The following is a 19,505-nucleotide window of genomic DNA, read 5'->3' as shown; positions in this document are numbered from 1 at the left end:
CTTTCACATGAATATATTTGTTTGTACACCTGTATACACTTCAAATTATTGTATTAAGTTCAACAAACACATTACTATTCTACTGCTAAATCTAAATCAATTTATTTCTTCTTGCTTCTATGAGTTTTATATTTTGATGCTGTATATGCCCTGTTATATGTTGGCTTTTTCAGTATGTAAATGGTGGCTGTCTAGAGGAGCTTCTGGCCAGGAAAGACATTCCCCTGTGCTGGAGAGAGAAGGTGGACCTGGCCTGTGATATAAGCAGAGGAATGATCTACCTGCACTACAAAAACATTTACCACAGAGACCTCAACTCGAAGGTAAGACCCATCTCACACAACTTGCTTGCCTGATTTAGCATGTTGTTGTGGCTATTAATGTTTGCTAAAGAAGCTCAGAATCCAATAATCTGGTGTTCCAATCAACTGACATCATTCTACAGTGTCACCGTAATCTGACAGGTTTTTTTTTTTAAGTTGGTCAGTCAGTTGAGGTGAACAAATGGACAAAGTAATGTCACCTTAAAAGCAAAGATAGCATGACAGGCAGCCAGACATGAAGCCGTAAACAAATGGTTGGAAATAAGTAAATCTGATAGTTAAACATTGTCTCATTGTCTCATGTCATTGTTTCACCCTGTTGTTATTAGACATACAGTATCAGTCAAAAGTTTGGACACACTTTCTCATTCAATTGATGGTCTCAAACACATTAAGAAGGCAAAAAATTCCAAAAATTAATTCTTGACAAGGCATGCCTGTTAATTGAAAACCATTCCTGGTGACTACCTCATGAAGCTGATTGAGAAAATGTAAAGCGTGTGCAAAGCTGTCATCAAAGCAAATGGTGGCTACTTTGAGTAATCTAAAATATAAAACATATTCTAGCTTGTTTAACACTTTTTTGTTTACTACATAATTCCATATGTGTTCCTTCATAATTTGGATGTCTTCAGTATTAATCTACAATTTAGAAAATAATAAAAAAAGAAAAAAGAAAAAAAGAAAAATCATTGAATGAGAAGCTGTGTCCAAACTTTTGACTGGTACTGTAAGTACAGAATGTTACCATCCTGATGAATGGTTTATTTACATGTTGTGTAAATTCCAAGCTGTCCTGTAAATTGACAAGCTCCATAGCTTTGGAGTCAATCTTTTTGTTGATATGAATATCCAGGTCTCCATTCAGGATTAATCTGTCAAATTAGGAGGACAGGCTTCTCAGTCAGTGTTGCTACACTAGTAGTGCTGTTAAGCAAGGTCTCAACTAAAACCGTAAAATACAAATTCTTTTCAATGATCGGATTATTAACCAAAAATGATTTGTAAGCCAATGATCTGACATTAAAAAGAGCTGATTATAGCTATCAGGATTCGATGACAGGAAAGGAGACTGGGTGTGGATGGATATTGACAAATTTAAGATTTAAGACATGTACTAGGTGGTCTGTGATGTATTTGGCCATGTCATTGGCTGTTTAAAATGACCACTTTAAGGCAGTGGCATGGGGTTTGTCTCATTTCTGATAGATACCTGAGTAATGATGTCTGTGGTTGTTGTTGTTTAATAATTCATCACTTTGACTGAGCTTCAATATGGCAGCTTCAACTAACTCCTTGATTGGTGATTGTTGTGGATGTCAGGAGGGACGATGTTTGGTCCTGGTGTAGGGGAGCATTGGATCCCTGATTGGGGCAGTGACATCCTCTGAATGCCTTGGTGATGACAAGCAGAGAGACAGGCTGTCTGTCTGTGTGTGCTGGCCTTGGCGCATATGTGAGCATTCTTGTTTTGGTATGTCAACAGTGTTGGGAATACTGCATTACAACAGTAACATATTACAGTAATATATTACTCCTTGCCCATAATGATTCAGCAGTTAATGGTGATGTTAACCATTTAATAATATTCAATAAAGGGGACAGGAATTCAGAAAGACTGATAGTTCATACAGGTGTAGTTAAGAAAGGTACCAGCCACCTCACTTATGGTTAAAACTTTAAAACAGGACAAAAATGACAATTACCAACATAAACCACTATGTTCTGAACACGCACATTACAAACAATATCATGCAACCACTAATGTTACAAAGCAACATGTGGATTGGATTTGTATTTTGGAATATAAAACAGACAATTTTACAAGCTACACAGTCCAGCACGGCATAACAGGGAAATGTGGGCCATTTTAACAGCTCCAGCTTTCAGCACTTGGTATAAAAGACATCAATAAATTTTGGGGTGAAGACTTGGTTGGCACTGAGCTTCTGGTAATTTTTGGATGTATCCCACCAGGCTTAAAGCAGTCTTGACAGTTCCAAAAAGATGTTGACATTGTCAGTAAATTCTATTATGTCTGTGAAGGACGCTGATGTCAGCTATGTATTCAGAGTGAGGAACCTGCTCTGCTGAAAGATTTCATTCCTTTCCCCAAGATTGGCATAGGGCCTGATACGAATACATGTTGTGACTGAAAGTTGGTCAGTTTCTTGGGTAGCAGGTAGACGCCGTAAGAACTCCAAGCCAGTTTCCCTTCATACAATGTCACAAGACCTAGTGTGAAAGATTTCTGTCATGTGGATGTGTAGAGAGGATAACTGGTAACAGCCCTGTTAGCTCTCTGATAGATGTGTCAGTCAGTTAGATTTTTAGTCTTTGCCATTCTTACATGCTTGCTTATCCCCAATCACATTGGTGTGTGGCTTATCAGGTGCGGGGGTTACCAGTATTTCTTCTGGCCCTCAGCTTATCAGCTATGGAGTTAGCAATGTTTCTTCTGTCCCTCGGCCTAGCAGTGGTTATGGGTTTGGGTCAGCCTTAATGCTTGTGATGTAATAAGTTTCCCTGTCGTCTACATAGTATTTTCACACTTTTCATTGTTCAGAGTCAGTTGGTCATGCCTGTTTTACAATGAGAGTTCAGGTTGTGGGATGAGCGTTGGTGGCCTCATATTTCATTGCTTGCTGGATTTGACTTCATGCCGGACAACGTCAGACCAGGTCCTGGCTGGAGTTGCTGCATTTGGTCTCGCTCCAATTCTGTGACACTAAAGAGGCATCATGAGGGAAGACTGATTTAGGAGCCTACACATCTAGGGCAGCGTGTCAGCCAAATCTGTGGCAGGATGCACAAAAACAAAAAAGCTTGTGCTCTCTGGAGGTCACACTCCACAGTACTGAAGAAGTAGTAAAAGTGGTAAAACAATATGTTGGTAGCCTTCTGTTTCTTGCATACGTTTCCCAGTGATTTATAAGAATCCACGATCAATTTTCTGAAAGTGTTGACAAAAAAACAAGGACATCAGCAGGAAAATGTAAGTGAAGCAGAGAGAAGCAGAAAAGTGTATGCTCTGTATAGAAGCAGGAACTGCATATGTTCTTTAAAGTCAACTAAAATGACCAAGGTCTAGATTTGAATCAACCATAACTGAAAAAAGACCATGGGCTCTATTTTCGTTTCTGCTGCCGGCGAGGCAGAGGCGCGGCGCAAAGTCAGGTGCGCTTCGCTGATGGGGCGTGGCGGCGCAGACTTTGCTATTTTCGTGCACTGTGCTGCAGGCGCAACTACTCCCCCTTCTCATCTCAGTCCCACCCAGCAGCACAACTTGGAAGGAGGGAGGGGAGGATGCGTGGAGTGGGTTTGGCACAGCCAAGTCCAGTGTTCACCAATCACACCAGCTCCTTGCCTCACCTTTAAAAACGCTGCTGGCGAGGTGCATGGCAAGTTTCGAGGATGACTGAGCCATCCCCTCATCCAGAGGGGTGTCCCCCTGAAAGAGTAGGGATGCTAGAATTCGCCAGGATGAACGAGTCATGTGCCGACCCAGGGAAATTGGCATACATGTTTGTCACCAGGCAATTTGAGTCACAGATCACCTGGATATTGATGGAATGGACCCTCCTTCCGTTCACTTAAATGTGGGCTTGGGTCTTTGGGGTACGCAACTGCACATGAGTGCAGTTGATTGCTCCCAGGACTCCGGGGAATCCAAATTTAAACAAGAACCCTCGCTTAGTTTCCAGCTGGCTCTCAGGTGTTGCAGGAAAATGATGTGCTCATTTGCATGTCGGACTAGACTGGAGGAAACTGTATGCATGGCCGAGCAGACGGTGGACTGACTGATCCCCACCACCAAGGCCACGGTATGTTGAAAAGACCCGGTGGCGAAGAAGGTCAGAGCCGCTGTCACCCTTACCGCGACCAGGAGAGCGCAGCCGGGGTGCACATCGGAGGCCACGATGCGCACTACCACATCAACGACCTCCCTTGGCAGATGTAATTTGTTCCTGTGACATGCAAAAGAGTTGATGATTAAAGAAAATTGCATAGCAATTGAAATCTTATTTATTGAAAAACTGAAAATGCAATGTTTGTAATGATTTAAGCAGGCTCAAATATGAAATTTAAAAAAACACAAATATTAAAATAAGAAAGAAAAGACACTGAGCAAGGCATAAAATATATATATACTGTCTGTGAAACATAACAAAACAAAACAAAAAAACTTCAACATTCTGACATCACCATTGCTTATAGACACATCCAGCAGTCACAGAGCAACATGATCATTCATTCATTTCAGTTGTGTTTGTGACTACTTGATGAATGTCAGTCCAATATTCACTCTTTTCTCTTTGTTTTTAGTTTTTACCAACTACTGAGGGATACTGTTTGCCCTTAAGATGCTAAATGCTCCATCATGTTCACCAGCGTTAGTCTGTCTCTGCGTCTGCCTGCTTTTTGCCACTGAGCAGCATGTACAGTGGGTTTATAGAGCTTTTTCACAGACTTTTTTTTTCTATGACTGAAAATGGTGCTATAACAGCAGTGAGAGTGAACCAAAATAGTAGTCTTGTGGGGACAAAATGCAGGTCCCCCATGATGTAAGTCATTAAATTTTAGGGGGAAGATTAGATTTAAGGTTACGTTTACCAAACTAAAACTAATTATTCTAAAATTTGTGGATCAAAGAAGATGCCTTAATTGCAAGGCTGAAGAAAGGTTTTATTATATTATATAATTATATATACTCTGAAAAAAATAACTTGATAAAATCACTACACAAAAACACAAGTAAATTTTACTGCTGTAACATCAAGTACAACTCACTTGCCAGTATCTAGTAAAATATACCTACCACTAAAGTTAACATTCATGATGATATTAAGTAAATGTTACTTAATTTCATTGAGTTCTACGTTATATTTTTTTTATATTAATGAAGTAATCTCAATTTGTTTTTTCAGATAGGAATGTTCCTGTCTTCAAAATATTAAGTAAATCTTACAGTTTACTGTTATGAAGTAATTAAGCTGATTTTTTCTTTGTCATTTTAAATTACTTAGTTGTATTAAGCCAGTTTACTCAATATTATTATGGAAATATTGCAAATTTTCTTTTGATAAATCTCACCAAATTAATGTAATTATTTTCTATATGCATTTAGCATACTTTTATGACAAATCACACAATACAATACAGTTAAACTATTTATTTTCTAAACATTTAACCCCAGTGAAAATTTGGAAACAAATTGACATACATAAAGCACTGAGGCTGAAAACTTAAACTGTAAAACAATGCAGTATTGATCAAACTGGAGCACAGGTTCTGTTAATGCATGACATATTTCTTGCCTCATTTTAAACATATCTGTTTAACTGTAATATCAGTTTGTTACAATTTGGTCACCATATTAGAAAAGCAAAACCCAAGCACAGTGTATGACAGCTGCAAAATACCCCTTTAAAGGGGACAGGAAACACTTAACAAAGTTTATAAAAATTAATGTGTTTTCCACACCAAAATATTAGCCAATGCCTAACATTGTTAATAAGTTGTACGAAAAGAACTTAACTCCCAAAGTTTATGTTGTCAAACAAGGGTGCAGCCATATTGTCTTGGCATAGAGCGTGACGTCACGAGGTTGGTTGGATCGAGGTCTTTCAATTCTCCGCTGGTAACAACGGTGACAAAATGGAACCACAAAGAAAGAAGAACTGCAAGGGAGGTCATTTTTGTGTCGCTCCAGGCTGTAGCAATGAATTCTACAGAGTAAAAAACCAAGGCAGGACTGTACATTTTCATGTTTTGCCACTAAGGCGGCAATCAGTTCTCCGTCGCTGGCTAGCTGCTCTCAAACGCCAGAGTCCTTCCTCTCAGTCCCGCAGCTCGGGTTTGCAGTGAGCACTTTGTAAATGAGGACTACATTGAAGAGAAGGCTTTTGAATCAGGTGTCCTGGTGACTCGTAAAACAAACAGGTTAAAGCCAGAAGCTGCTCCATCTGTGTTTGATTTTTCGTCTTACAGCGTCAGGTCCACAGACCGCCCGACACAGTCCGGCAGCAACAGAGAGGCAGCTGTGCGCCGTAAGGCAAGAGCACAACACTGTGCCGTTGTGGCAGAGCAGAGAGAGATAGGTTAGTTGGTGGAGATCGCTAGTACTATTCACAACTGATCAAACCGTAGTCATACATTTAGGTATTTAAATGGAAACTGACTGCAGTGGCAGAGCATGCACTGTCCTGTGTGCGTGCAGTTTGTGTGTGGACGACACCGTCTATTAGTCAGAACCATTACATTGTCAGCTGTAGAGCTGGCGCATTTATGCGGCATGGCTAAAAAAAAAATTAAAAAAAGCTTGCTATCTACAATATATTTGCCTTTTATTCCTGCTAACACTGTGTAATTTAAATGGACCACGGATACAAGCAACACATTTTTCCAGTGATGGCAGGCTTGTAAAAATACTGTGGCATAGTTATTACCTAATAACTACAATGATAATTTCACTCCATTTTCTACAATAATAAACATCAAACAATCAATTCATATAATTAATAAAACACTCATTCAGGATTCTAGATTACTTTATTTTTCCCGTACACATAAAAAAACAGTTAAAAACTATTTTCAATCCATGTTAAATCTCAACAACTTGTGGAGTGCAGGAGGAGCCAAAGAATCTTTTTCTGGAAAAGGGATCATCAACACTCTAAATTCAATATGAGTAACTTATATAGATTCTAATTTATAGTTAGAGACCCACTCAGTCGGCGATCAGTGTACACTGCCTCATCGCCTCAACCATCACGTCATCTGCAGCCACAGGATCCACATTTCCAATCTGCCATCCACGTAGTTGATTCCACACCATTCCTCAATGTTGGGGTCACAGGACGCTGCCAAGTTCACAAAGTACCTGTAGTATCATGTGAAAAAAACCACAGGTGCACTTACGCTCTTTTTAGCTAGTAAGTTAGTTTGTTTACTAATGTATAGTGTATATAATGGGTGATGAGGTCTTGAAAGCTAAGTAAAGAGTTATCTCCATTTAAATCTTGTAGGACTTGTATGCCTGCTCAGCTCAAGTTGCCATGACAACCTCTGAGCCTCAGTACGCAGAGTGGCAGAGTGCCTAAAAAAAATCCTTATTTTTTGTCACACTCCTCCCAGCCACAATTTACGCTCTAGACGCATGATTTTTTCCACATTTGTAGACAAATGTGTTCTGTCTCTCACAACGTGCTCAAAAAATCAGAGAGACTTACAGAATTTGAATTAGCAGCCTCTAAGTGTGGCCACATCTGTCCCTGCTCCTCATTGACTCCAATACAAAGATTTTCTGAGAGAAGCAGAACTGACCCCTGTTTTAAACTCGCAAGTGTCTGCAAAATATTTTGTGTAGAAACACCAAAAGCACACCGAAGTGTTCAGGAAGTCCTTACTGCGATGATGGTCTGTGTTTTATTCTGATAGGAGCCAATGTTTTGTGAGCACAAGCCCAAATGTGAGACCAGTGCAGAGGCAGAAAATCGCTTTTTCTCCACGTTTCTGTCTGCCTCAGCCTGGAAGTTTCTGTCTGCCTCAGCCTAGAGGGGGCCCTATCGTCAATGGCAACCACCTCAAGTTGCCGTGGCAACCTCTGAGCCTCAGTACCTCTCTGAGCACTCCTCTCCCACACTCCCACACATACAAACACACATCTTCACACAGCTTCATGTGATTACAGATACACACACAGAGACAAACACAAACACCAACACAGAGGTAACTTTGTCAGTTACACACACACACACACACACACACACACACACACACACACACACATACACACACACACACACACACACACACACAGGTAACATACACATGCCCTCAATGTCACCACAAACTGACATTGTTGTTTGTTGTAGGTGTGCTCCTTGTATACAATATCATAATGTTACTAGTATTAATTGTTTGAAATCTCTGAAGAATCTCATCATAATGTACACACTCCGGCAGTAGCCCCTGTGCCCCTTTCAAAATTTCCCCAGGGGAAATTGTCTAGTTGCTGTTGTTATTGTGTCACGGAGCACTCGCTCTCACTCTCTGAGTTTCGATAGTAGGGTCGGCTGACACGGGTCATGCCCTCTATCTGTTGCTAGCAGGTGAAATCCTGAAGGGGCGTGTTCAGCCGTGGCAACAGGCTGTGAGGGGGCACAGCTGTGACACTTCCTGTATTTAACACACAAGCTGCGCTGAAGTGTCAGCGGAAGCATCAGCCTTGTGTGAAGACCCTTTTGGGTAAAGACCTGCGAGTCTACTTGTGCGAGTCCACTGAGCAAGGACACAGGTAACCGCCACTACTCTTACACTACTCCTGCTGCCTTTCTGCGCACACACAATATGTGCTACCAATATACTAAGTCCTTGATTCTTGCCTACAAAATTGCCACCAAAATCACTCCGACCTACCTGAACTCCCTCATTCAGGTTTATGCTCCCTCCCGCTCACTACGCTCTGCCCAAGAACGGCGCCTGATGCTGCCACCTCCAAAAGGCCCCAAGTCGCTAGCTAGACTTTTTTCTTCTGTGGTTCCCAGGTGGTGGAATGAGTTACCAAACTCCATTCGTTCTGCAGAGTCCCTCTCGATCTTTAGAAAAAGACTGAAGACCAAGCTCTTTACTGAACACCTTGAAACCTCTCAGTCGACTCTATGCACTTTTTGCATTACTTCATAGCACTGTCTTGTAGCACCTATGTCCAGTTGGACCAGAAAGTTGCGTTAGGGCACTTTTGTTGTTCTCTCCCATCTAGAACCTTGCTTGTGATGTATGAAAATCTCATATGTACGTCGCTTTGGATAAAAGCGTCTGCCAAATGACAAATTGTAATTGTAATTGTAATTGTATAGCAATAAGTTATGTGTGAAAATATCATAGCGCGCATATAGGCTTTGGCTGACCGAGCAGTGAGAAAGGGTCTTATATGATTGAAATTTGACAGGCTAAATTTAATGATATTTGAAATTTTTTTTACATGTTCCTTAAATGTTAGAGTTGTATCAAAGACAACACCAAGGTACTTGAATTTCTCCACAACTTCGAGGCTCTCTCCATTGACCATTACACTTTGCTGTTCGCCCTCTGCTGGCTAACGAGATAAAAACATGCATGAAATGCCTTTTATCACTGTCACAGCCAGCTGGGTCCATAATGGTCATATAGTTCTAGTAGGTTTTGTTGAATTCACATGACCTTAGACAAATGAGGCAGGAAGTGGTAAAACAGTTCAGGTATTTTAATAAAAGGGGTAATGACAGATTTCAAGTAAAGCCAAGTCCTTATACAAAGCTGAAGGGTAGATGGAGCCAGTCCTTTGGCGGGTGTAGGCAGACAGGTCCAAGTCCTCTGTGAGAGCAAACTTACTGATCCAAGTACTTCCATAAGAGCAGACTGGCTGGACACAAACAATGCAGGTGTGGACTAGGTACCTGAGCACAACAGGGAGAACACAACCGATTAGGGATACATAAAGTAGACAAGGCAAAAACTGACTGGGTACTTAACATGAACTTTAGGTAGGACGTCACCAGGCAGGCAATACGGTGAATACTGGTAGTAATCCGGGTGCTTATATACAGTTATATACAGTGACCAGGTGGGTCTTGATTGGTGATTGCGTGTAGATGAGTTCAGAAGGCCGGTCCCAATCTGCCGTCCACGCCAGGCAGAAACAGAGACACAGACTAGACAGACAGGGAAGAGACAAACAAGAGACACCAAGAAGAGGAAACACCAGAGCCCAGAGGGGAAGAAGGAGGGGAGACTGCAGATGCCCACATTTTAATTGTAACTATTCTCATTCCTTATGATTACATTACATCATCAATACCAAAAACAGCAGCTTGCAATAATCATCATCATAACTTGATATAAGGCAAAACCTGATGTGCATTACATCATCATAGTAGGACTGGGTGATGAAAATACATTTTTTCTCACAGTTCTTATGTGTAATAGGAGGAATGGGGATCTCATCTCTTTTGACAGCGTACACTACCGAACACCCAGTATTCCCCAGTTCAGCATTGGTATGAAGACTTTTAAAGCCAACCTCTCCTGTGATCTGGCATCATGGTTACTGGCTCTGAACTCAACTAAGTTTGAATGTTTATGTCTGAAAAAGTGGTTGTTTAGCAAGACACAAGTCAAGTACTGAAAGTCATGATCCAAGTCATGGACGTTCAGGTTTCAAATGCTGAACAAGCCTCACTCCAAAAATCAATTAATGCAGCTTTAACAACATGAACATATGGACATGTACATTGAATATGGCCGCTGTGTGAATGAAATTAATTTTCATTTTTTTAATTGGCTTGTTGCTCCCCTGATCCCTCACTGATCTCATTGTGTTTGGTATAGTGAGGCAGCCTCATGCTAGCAACACCTACCTCTTAAGGATTGCTTGTTACAGGATTTGGCAAGAATTTGTCACAGTAAAATAATTGCCTATATTGGTAAGATGTACACCAACATATAAAGTCATCAATCAAAAAAGTGGGGAAACACCCACTTAAATTAACAGGATTCTAATCCAAAAAGTTGTACTATGTTTCTTTTAAAGACCATGTCAGATCTCAGCCTACAAGTTGGGAGAACTGTTTTGGACTTAATGCTTTGGTGAAGAAAGTTTTAACTGGAATGAAGTCATCCACTGCAAATCAAGTTAAGTGGCTAAACATGTGAAGCTTTTGACGCCAATGTTTTAGAACATCAAAAGGGCAAATTACATTCCAAAGCCCCCTGGACCAAGGCAGTCATCGTGAATATGCTTTAGTAATCCTACAAGTTAACTTGAAGGAAAATTTAAGATCCTGGAAAAGTTGAGGCTCCTTTAATTAGTAATTACAAGCTGCTTCCTCTTCCTTTCTGCATCTATGAACGCTTTTCATCAAAAACTGTTGCTTTCCTTGGCAGAGAAGCAAGACTAAATTTAGAGGTAAAGTCTAGGACTGAAGTTTTTCCCCTGAGAGTCTCGTAATGACAGGCTACTGGATTGAAAAGGCCTCTGGTACAATGGGAGCCAGATGCTAAGATGTCACTTCCACATACACACACACACACACACACACACACACACAGACCATTAAAAACAGAAAGGGAAACTCACAAGTTTATATACATGCAAACACACAAATTGCATTTTAAAATTTGCATTTTCTATTAGACACATTCATTTTGTGGAGACACCAACACACCCCTCTCTATACATACCCACATAAACATTATTTACATATACACCAAAACAGACAGTTCATACCATCCGCTGTTGTTATGCAACTACAGCTCACCCACTGTCTGCTTCTAATCACACCTCCAGCTCTCAGTTAACCATGACTTTGAAGCATTTGTCTTTTTCTGCAGAGATTACTAACTTTTTTTAGTAATTTAGGCTACCATATATAGTCTCTTCGCATGAGATCTGGGTGATAATTTAGTGTACTGGAATGGTGCTGACAATAGATCCTTCAATTGATAAGTAGAGGGACTAAAGAGAGAGAGTTTTTCTGGCAGCGGAATGTTCACATTCCAGGGAACACATGCCTACTGAAAGGAGCACATTTAAAGATCAAGAATTTTTTTAAATTAAATACAAAGTGGACAGAAGAAACTGTTGATGGTGCCTGCTTCTTCAGATAGCAGCCTTACACTTCCCTCTGCTGATAAAATACTATGGTGCAGTTGTATTAACCTGTATTACTGTGATTCTTTTCTTGGATCCCTTATTTTTATTTCTCTAGAACTGTCTGATCCGGGTGACGTCTCGGGGTCGGGAGGCCCTGGTGACTGACTTTGGCCTAGCCAGAGAAGTGGTGGAGCTACCAGTCAAAGACCCCGGCAGGAAGCTGTCACTGGTGGGCTCAGCCTTTTGGATGGCCCCCGAAATGCTCCGAGGAGAACCTTATGACCGCAAGGTTACAGAGTCCTGTTTGTACATATACTCCTGTTTCTACCACGTGTGACTGCTGCAGACTATGGAAACAAATCTCATGATTGCAGTAACATTTCATATATTCCACAAGAGTTGGGCAGAAAGTTAAAGTTAACTTCAAGAATAATTTCAGATTCCATGCATTTAAAACATAATTCTTAAATACAAATATAAGCAGGTATCAAGGCATAAAATATATATAGAAATCCTGCATGGGATCAGATCATTTTCATTATCCATTAATCTACCAATTAGTTTCTCAATTAATATATTAATCGTTTGGTCTATTAGATGTCAGAAAACAGTAAAAACTGTAAAAAATACATTGCAATTTCCTGAAGCCCAGGGTTGCATGTCAAGCTTGTTTTTCTGAGGCCCAAGTCTAATTTATTTGTTGTTCTACAACACAGGGACGTACAAGGAAATGCTCGATGTAGTCCCTTTTTTCTACTGATAGAACAAAAATTATAGAAATGGATAAATAAATTCTAAGTAAGAAACATGAAGAAAATAACTCTTTGAAAATAAAATAATAACATAACAACTTCACCTCACTGATGTCACTGGTACTCAGTAGATGGGTATCAGTGATGTTGTGGGTAGTTTTAATCACCCGCTGTAGTGCATGGGCCTTGTGCAATCCATGCCAATTTGTAATGTTTTGGGTCAGGATGCTTTCTATTGCTCCTCAGTGAAAGTTAAAAAGAACTTTACACAGTCTTTGCCATCTTAAGTTTCCTTAAGAAATACAGCCATTTCTGAGCTATCTCCACTAGGTTGAGATGTATGATGTCCATGACAGGTTCTCTGTTATGTTGCTTCCTAGGGACCTAAATCTGTTCACCTGCTTCACCTCTGCTCCACTGATGTAGACAGGGGTGTACGTCTTTGTCCCTTTTTTCTAAAATCAATGAGTCATTTCAGTTCTAAGAAACTTTAAGACTGAGTATTACCCATCTTATTAGGTATGTTACTGTTTGAAAATATACCTTTGGATTGTTGCATTTCAAAACAACCAGTATGTCTGGGTTTTGTTTAGTATCACCCTGAATTATTGCATCATATCTGTTTTGTTCCAGGTGGATGTTTTCTCCTTTGGCATTGTGCTCTGTGAAATCCTTGCCAGGATCCCTGCTGACCCAGAGATACTACCCAGAACACAGGTAGAGCTCAGAAAGAATCACTGTCATTATTACAACTGTTTAGCAGTATATTGGCTTGGTATTAATGCTGAACAGGTTACATTTAATTAATGTCTTTTTCACAAATTAGGATAAGCTGATAATAAACTCATATTACCATGTCACAGTTTCTCAAACCTGACAGTGAAAGACATTCCTTGCTACTGTTCAAAACCTAAACAGTAATGTAAAATTGAGATAATCAGCAAATCATTACATTTTAGAGCATGTGTGTGGAACCCTCTAGGCTTTGGACCATCTTTGAACAGTTCATAGATACAAAAAAGAAATTCCTTTTGTAGACTTTATCCCTCATCACGACATACAAGTAGCAATTGACATCATGTCAATGCATCATGCTGACTATCAGCAAAACAAGTAAAGTAAACAAGTAAATGTGGAGCATTGCGCTTTCCAAGAGAAATTTACAAATGACATTTTTTTTTGTTGAAGTAAAAAAGTAAGCCAGTGTGTGTCTAAGTTAGTTCGTGGGGATGCACTCACAGTGATGAAAATGGCTAATCATTACAGCTACAAACATGTTAAACTGGATGAGTTACAGGGACAGATGCGCTCGGATAAAGTTCACTAAGAGCTAAGAAACTGAAACCTCATTCAGAAAGAGAATTTGGCTGGAACAAGCAAATGTTTCATTGCATCAATTCATCTGTGATAAAATACACATAAACAGTCAAAAGTCATGGTTCACGCACTAGCTTTTTTATAGAGCTTTTGGCCATATCCCATGGCCTTCTTCAGGGAATGGAACTCATGAGTCACATTACTTAAATACAGACCTTCGGTTACATGATAATAAGTGGTTGAATATATGGGTGAGATTTAATGCTCCAATCTCTAATGTTGCAGTCAAAAACTGAAAAAAGCTAGTCAATGAACCTTGAGTTTATAATATATTAGCACACATGAAAGTTGTTTATGTTAAGTTTCTGTAAATCAATTAATCAACCGATTTCCATTTCATTCCAATACTAGATAATATCTCCCCTCCTTTTTCTTAGAAAATAAATATATTTAATGCAATGTTGTCTGCCACTGATAGGACATCTTTTAAAAAATGATAATCTGTATTTAATGTGTAGGTGATAAATGTACTTGTTGCCCAGGGGAAGTCTCAAAGGAACTGTTTGCAATAATGAGAAATACATCATTTGGTTTGTTGCCGGGAGTCAGATGAGAAGATAGATTCCACTCTCATGTCTCTCCAAGAAAATAAATGTGTTTCCTAAAATGTTAATCTATTGCTTGAAAAATAGAAACGTGAACATGAATGAATATTTAGTACTGACATAAAGCACTAGCTAATAGTAAGTTTTAATTCATTAATTGATTAGGGATTGACCTATAAACAGTGTGGAGTCAAATAGTTTGCAAAGCATTCTGGGAGTTTTCTTCCACCACTCCCTTTGGACTCTGCATCTCTTGCTTGGGCCCTCCAAATGGCCCTTGATCCCTAAAAGAAACAGGACAGTCTACCCACATGCAAAACAGAGGAGATTGGGCTGAAGTCTGAGTGAAATGTGTACAGAGCTATGGTGACTATTGATGCTGATGCATTTCAGGACTATGGACTTGATGTGAATGCATTTCGGGAGCTGGTAACTGACTGTCCTCAGCGTCTCCTGGAGTTATCAGCCAGCTGCTGTATGGTAGGTAGACAGAAGAGTTTACATATAAAAAAATACAGTAGCAGTACAAAAAAGAGATTACGGCATTGTTCTTGCCTTGTTGAAGAACATGATGGTTTAATCAAAAGGTATGAGATTGCTATGTTTGTATGTGTGAAACCAAATGAAGAAAAATGCTATTAAGTAATAATGTATTCACTGTAAGCAGCAAGTGTTTTATCCTCAATAGTCATAACGTCTCTGCACTTACAAGCCCAATTTTATTTCTTGTGACTCTGTGTAAAACATAAATAAAACAGAATATGATAATTTGCCAATCCTTTTTGACATTTTGTCAATTGATAACAGTACAAAGACAATATATTTTAAGTTTTACCTCTTGAACTTCATTGATTTTTGTAAATATATGCTTATTCTGAATTTGATGTCAGCAACACATTTCAAACAAGTTGTAACAGGAGCAACCAAAGACTGCGAAAGTTTGGAACATTAGACAGGTAAACAGGTTCACTGGTAACAGGCAATAGTGTCACGACTGGGTATGAACGGGTCATCCTCAAAAGGCTCAGTCGAGGTTTACCCCTTCGTGAACACATGATTGTATAAAAGATATTGCTTCAAAACCAGCAAAAGATATTGCTGGTAAACAATTAATTTGCAAATGATTGCTTTCTGTTTTCAGTTATGCTAGTGTAGCATTGGTTTTAGCCAGGTGGACCTAATAATTTATTAGGTATATTACATATATTACATATGCATATTACATGTAGCTTTGCCTTATATTATCACATTAATAGTTGGGAAAATCAAATTCTGCTTATTGTTGCAAGCTTAAAACAGCCATTTTTGAATACAGTACACCAGACAGTCTGCATCATGTGTTCATCATCATGAGTTAAGTTAATATATATATGTGTGTGTGTGCACATATATATATATGTATATATACATATACATATATACATATAAGTGTATATATGTGTGTGTATACACACACACACAGATACAGGCATGCTCAGGTTTGTTGGTACCCTTGTAGCTCATTGAAATAATGTTTCATTCCCTTAAAAAGTGATGACATTAAAAGCTATTTTGTCATGTATACTTGCGTGCTTTTGGTATGTCATAGAATGAAGCAAAGAAGCTGTGAGAAGAGATAAATTATTGCTCATTCTACAAAAATGTTCTAAAATGGCCTGGACACATTTGTTGGTACCCCTTAGAAAAGATAATAAATAATTGGTTTACAGTTATATTTCAAACTAATTAGGTTCTTTAATTAGTATCACACGTCTCCAAACTTGTAATCAGTCGTACAGCCTATTTAAATGGAGAAAAGTAGTCACTGTGCTGTTTGGTATCATTGTGCGCACCACAATGACCATGGACCATAGAAAGCAAACGAAAGAGTTGCCTTTGGAGATCAGAAAGAAAATAATAGATGAACATGGTAAAAATAAAGGCTACAAGACCATCTCCAAGCAGCTTGATGTTCCTGTGACAACAGTTGCAAATATTATTAAGAAGTTTAAGGTCCATGGAACTGTAGCCAACCTCCCTGGGCGTGGCCGCAAGAGGAAAATCGACCACAGACTGAAAAGAAGGATAGTGCGAATGGTAGAAAAAGAACCAAGGATAACTGCCGAAGAGGTACAAGCTGAACTCCAAGGTCATGGTACATCAGTTTCTGATCACACCAATCTGTTGCTTTGACCAAAAGTGGGTTTCATGGAAGAAGACCCAGGAGGACTTTCACTTTTGAAAGAAAAAATAATAAAAACAGACTGGAATTTGCTAAAATGCATATAGACAAGCCACAATCCTTCTGGGAGCATGTCCTTTTGATGGAGTCAAACCTGGAGCTTTTTGGCAAGTCACATCAGCTCTATGTTCACAGATGAAAAAATTAAGCTTTCAAAGAAAAGAACACCATACCTACAGTGAAACATGGAGGAGTCTCGGTTATGTTTTGGGGCTGCTTTGCTGTGTCTAGCAAAGGGTGCCTCGAATCTGTGCAGGGCACAATGAAATCTCAAGACTATCAAAGTATTCTGGAGCGAAACGTACTGCCCAGTATCAGAAAGCTTGGTCTCAGTCATAGGTCATGGGTCCTCCAACAAGATAATGACAAAAAACACACAGCTAAAAACACCCAAGAATGGATAAGAACAAAACATTGGACTATTCTGAAGTGGCCTTCTATGAGTCTTGATCTGAATCCTAGTGAACATCTATGGAAAGAGCTGAAACTTGCAGTCTGGAGAAGGCACCCATCAAACCTGAGACAACTGGAGCAGTTTGCTCAGGAAGAACATCTGATTGCAGTGATTGCTTCTAAAGGTTGTGCAACAAAATATTGGGTTAAGGGTACCATCATTTTTGTCCATGCCATTTTCATTTGTTTTATTTTTTAAAATATTATGTTGAAAAAAAAAAAAATCAAAGCAAAGTCTGATTTCTATTAAATATGGAATGAACAATGGTGGATGGCCATTACTTCTGTCAGTTTCAAGTTATTTCAGAGAAAATTGTGCATTCTTCATTTTTTGTGGAGGGGTACCAACAAATTTGAGCAAGTCTGTATATCCTCTTGTTCAATCTAAGGTGGAGTCCTTCAGACGACCAGCATTCACAGAGTTGCTGGATGAGCTGGGAGAAGTCGCTGAGAGTCTGGAACCTCCAGCAAAATCTGACATGACCACAAGCTGAGTCGTCAGTCTGTGATCCAGCAACAAGACCATGGTGTCTGCAATTATTCGTCGCTGTCTGGACAGGAAACTGTACTGAACCTGAGCAAAAACAAAAACCTGAATTTCAGCCCTCTGTGGCATCACTGTCCTCCACTACACAACACATAAACATGGCTGAACCTCTCTTAACTGAGGTGGAGCAGACATACCGAATGTGTTTTTGGAAGACAGTGGAAACCCTCCTGACTTCTTACGGACACTTTACCTTGACATGTTTGTCTATAGATGAATAGTAGTTTGAAATTACGGTGTGGTTTGTTTTTTTCTTACTTGACTGAAAGTCTTATCTTCACTTCATTCTCTTCTGTGTGAGTCATTTATTTGTAACCAGCAACAGGGATAATCAGGTCTGTTGATGTATTTTCTGCCTCTTCTATTTGCTCACGTCCCGTTTGATTCTGCAGACCTAGACGTGAACTGAGTTGGTGCTTCTCCAACAGGAAATTGCATTTATTGACTGAGAAAGAACTTTTACAAATACATCACCAGAACAGGAATATTTTAGGCCTTTAGCCTAAAATATTACATATCATTATAGTGATTTTGAATTTTTGGGTTGTGTGGTAGGTTTTGCTAAAAAGAACCACAAATTCTCAACAATACGTGTTTGTTTTCAGCAGTGATATGTACAATTAGGCAATTAGGTTCCCACCTCTGTTTGCGTTGTCATTTTGTTATTTCTGCTTTTTAAGTTACTTTGAACTGAACATGTTTGTGCAAATATTTAGGATTTTCTCTATTGCTTACTACTTTTTTTTTTTTTCTAATTCTGCCACTTTTTTTTGAAAGGGTCCACATTCTTTTGTGTGCTGTCTCATTGATTTTTCAGGCAGCTACAGTACAAAATGAATTTCACAATAGCCACATTTGGTTTCTATCCTATTAAATTTAAAGTCCTATGTCTGCTGTGATCTGTTCCAGCCCAGGGCACTCTAAAGGATTAGGTATAGCTAATGGATGGATAGATAATTGATATTTTTTGAAGGAAACAGTTAAGTTAGTTTTCAAATGTCAGGGGTACAGGTTTAGTTTTCTTGCACACATACAAATGATAAAACTAAATAATAATGAAATATAGGTGGCACAGACACTGGCAGGTTTTTACATACAGAAATACAATCTTAATTTCCAGTTTAGGCTTGTAGTTTTTGCCAGTCAAGGTATATTATCAGCTCAGAGTGACTGTGTAAATATGAATCTTTGTTCAGAGTGCTTTTCTGAAGTCACTGTTGTAGTAATCACATTCCACGATGGAAAACTAATAACCATTTTCGATTGCTTAAATAAAATTTGAAAAATAGAGATTCAGTCCCATTTCATATGAATACCAATGTATAATTTATTGTGAACTGTTCTTCAATCACATTCCATATTAGTATTCAGTCTTTAGATGCAACCCACTAGTACAGGGATTTGTCAAATTGCAACCAGTTACCACAATCTAACCAAAAAGCTGTAGGGGCTACACTGAAAGACCTTTAATGTGTTTGGTGGGTTTCGTATTTTATTTTTCTATCCAGTTAGCGGATACTGGAAACCTCTACACTGGCCATTCACAACCACTGTGCCTTGGCCTGCTGGGGGCCTCAGAGCACCATCTAGTGGACTGTGGAGGCAGTAGTACTGAGAAATGGTTGCATTAGAATAAAAAAAATAATAATAAA

General features: G+C 39.2%; 1 protein-coding gene across 2 annotated transcripts in view; it reads left to right on the top strand.

Moving 5' to 3' along the window:
* Positions 1-19,134, top strand: part of LOC143320497 (dual specificity testis-specific protein kinase 1) — a 40,015-nt gene extending 20,881 nt beyond the window's left edge. For both annotated transcript variants that reach the window (XM_076730201.1, XM_076730200.1), the window contains 5 exons: positions 174-323; positions 12,074-12,247; positions 13,344-13,427; positions 15,026-15,112; positions 17,696-19,134. In XM_076730201.1, coding sequence (XP_076586316.1) covers positions 174-323; positions 12,074-12,247; positions 13,344-13,427; positions 15,026-15,112; positions 17,696-17,800 — 600 coding nt within the window. In that variant the 3' untranslated portion in view covers positions 17,801-19,134. The remainder of the gene's footprint in view (positions 1-173; positions 324-12,073; positions 12,248-13,343; positions 13,428-15,025; positions 15,113-17,695) is intronic.
* The last annotated feature ends 371 nt before the right edge of the window (positions 19,135-19,505 follow it).

Source organism: Chaetodon auriga, chromosome 5 (genome assembly GCF_051107435.1).
Source record: "Chaetodon auriga isolate fChaAug3 chromosome 5, fChaAug3.hap1, whole genome shotgun sequence".
In the NCBI taxonomy this organism is placed as follows: Eukaryota; Metazoa; Chordata; class Actinopteri; order Chaetodontiformes; family Chaetodontidae; genus Chaetodon; species Chaetodon auriga.
The sequence above is the reverse complement of the archived record's forward strand: the minus strand, read 5'-3'. Positions and strand labels throughout refer to the sequence as shown.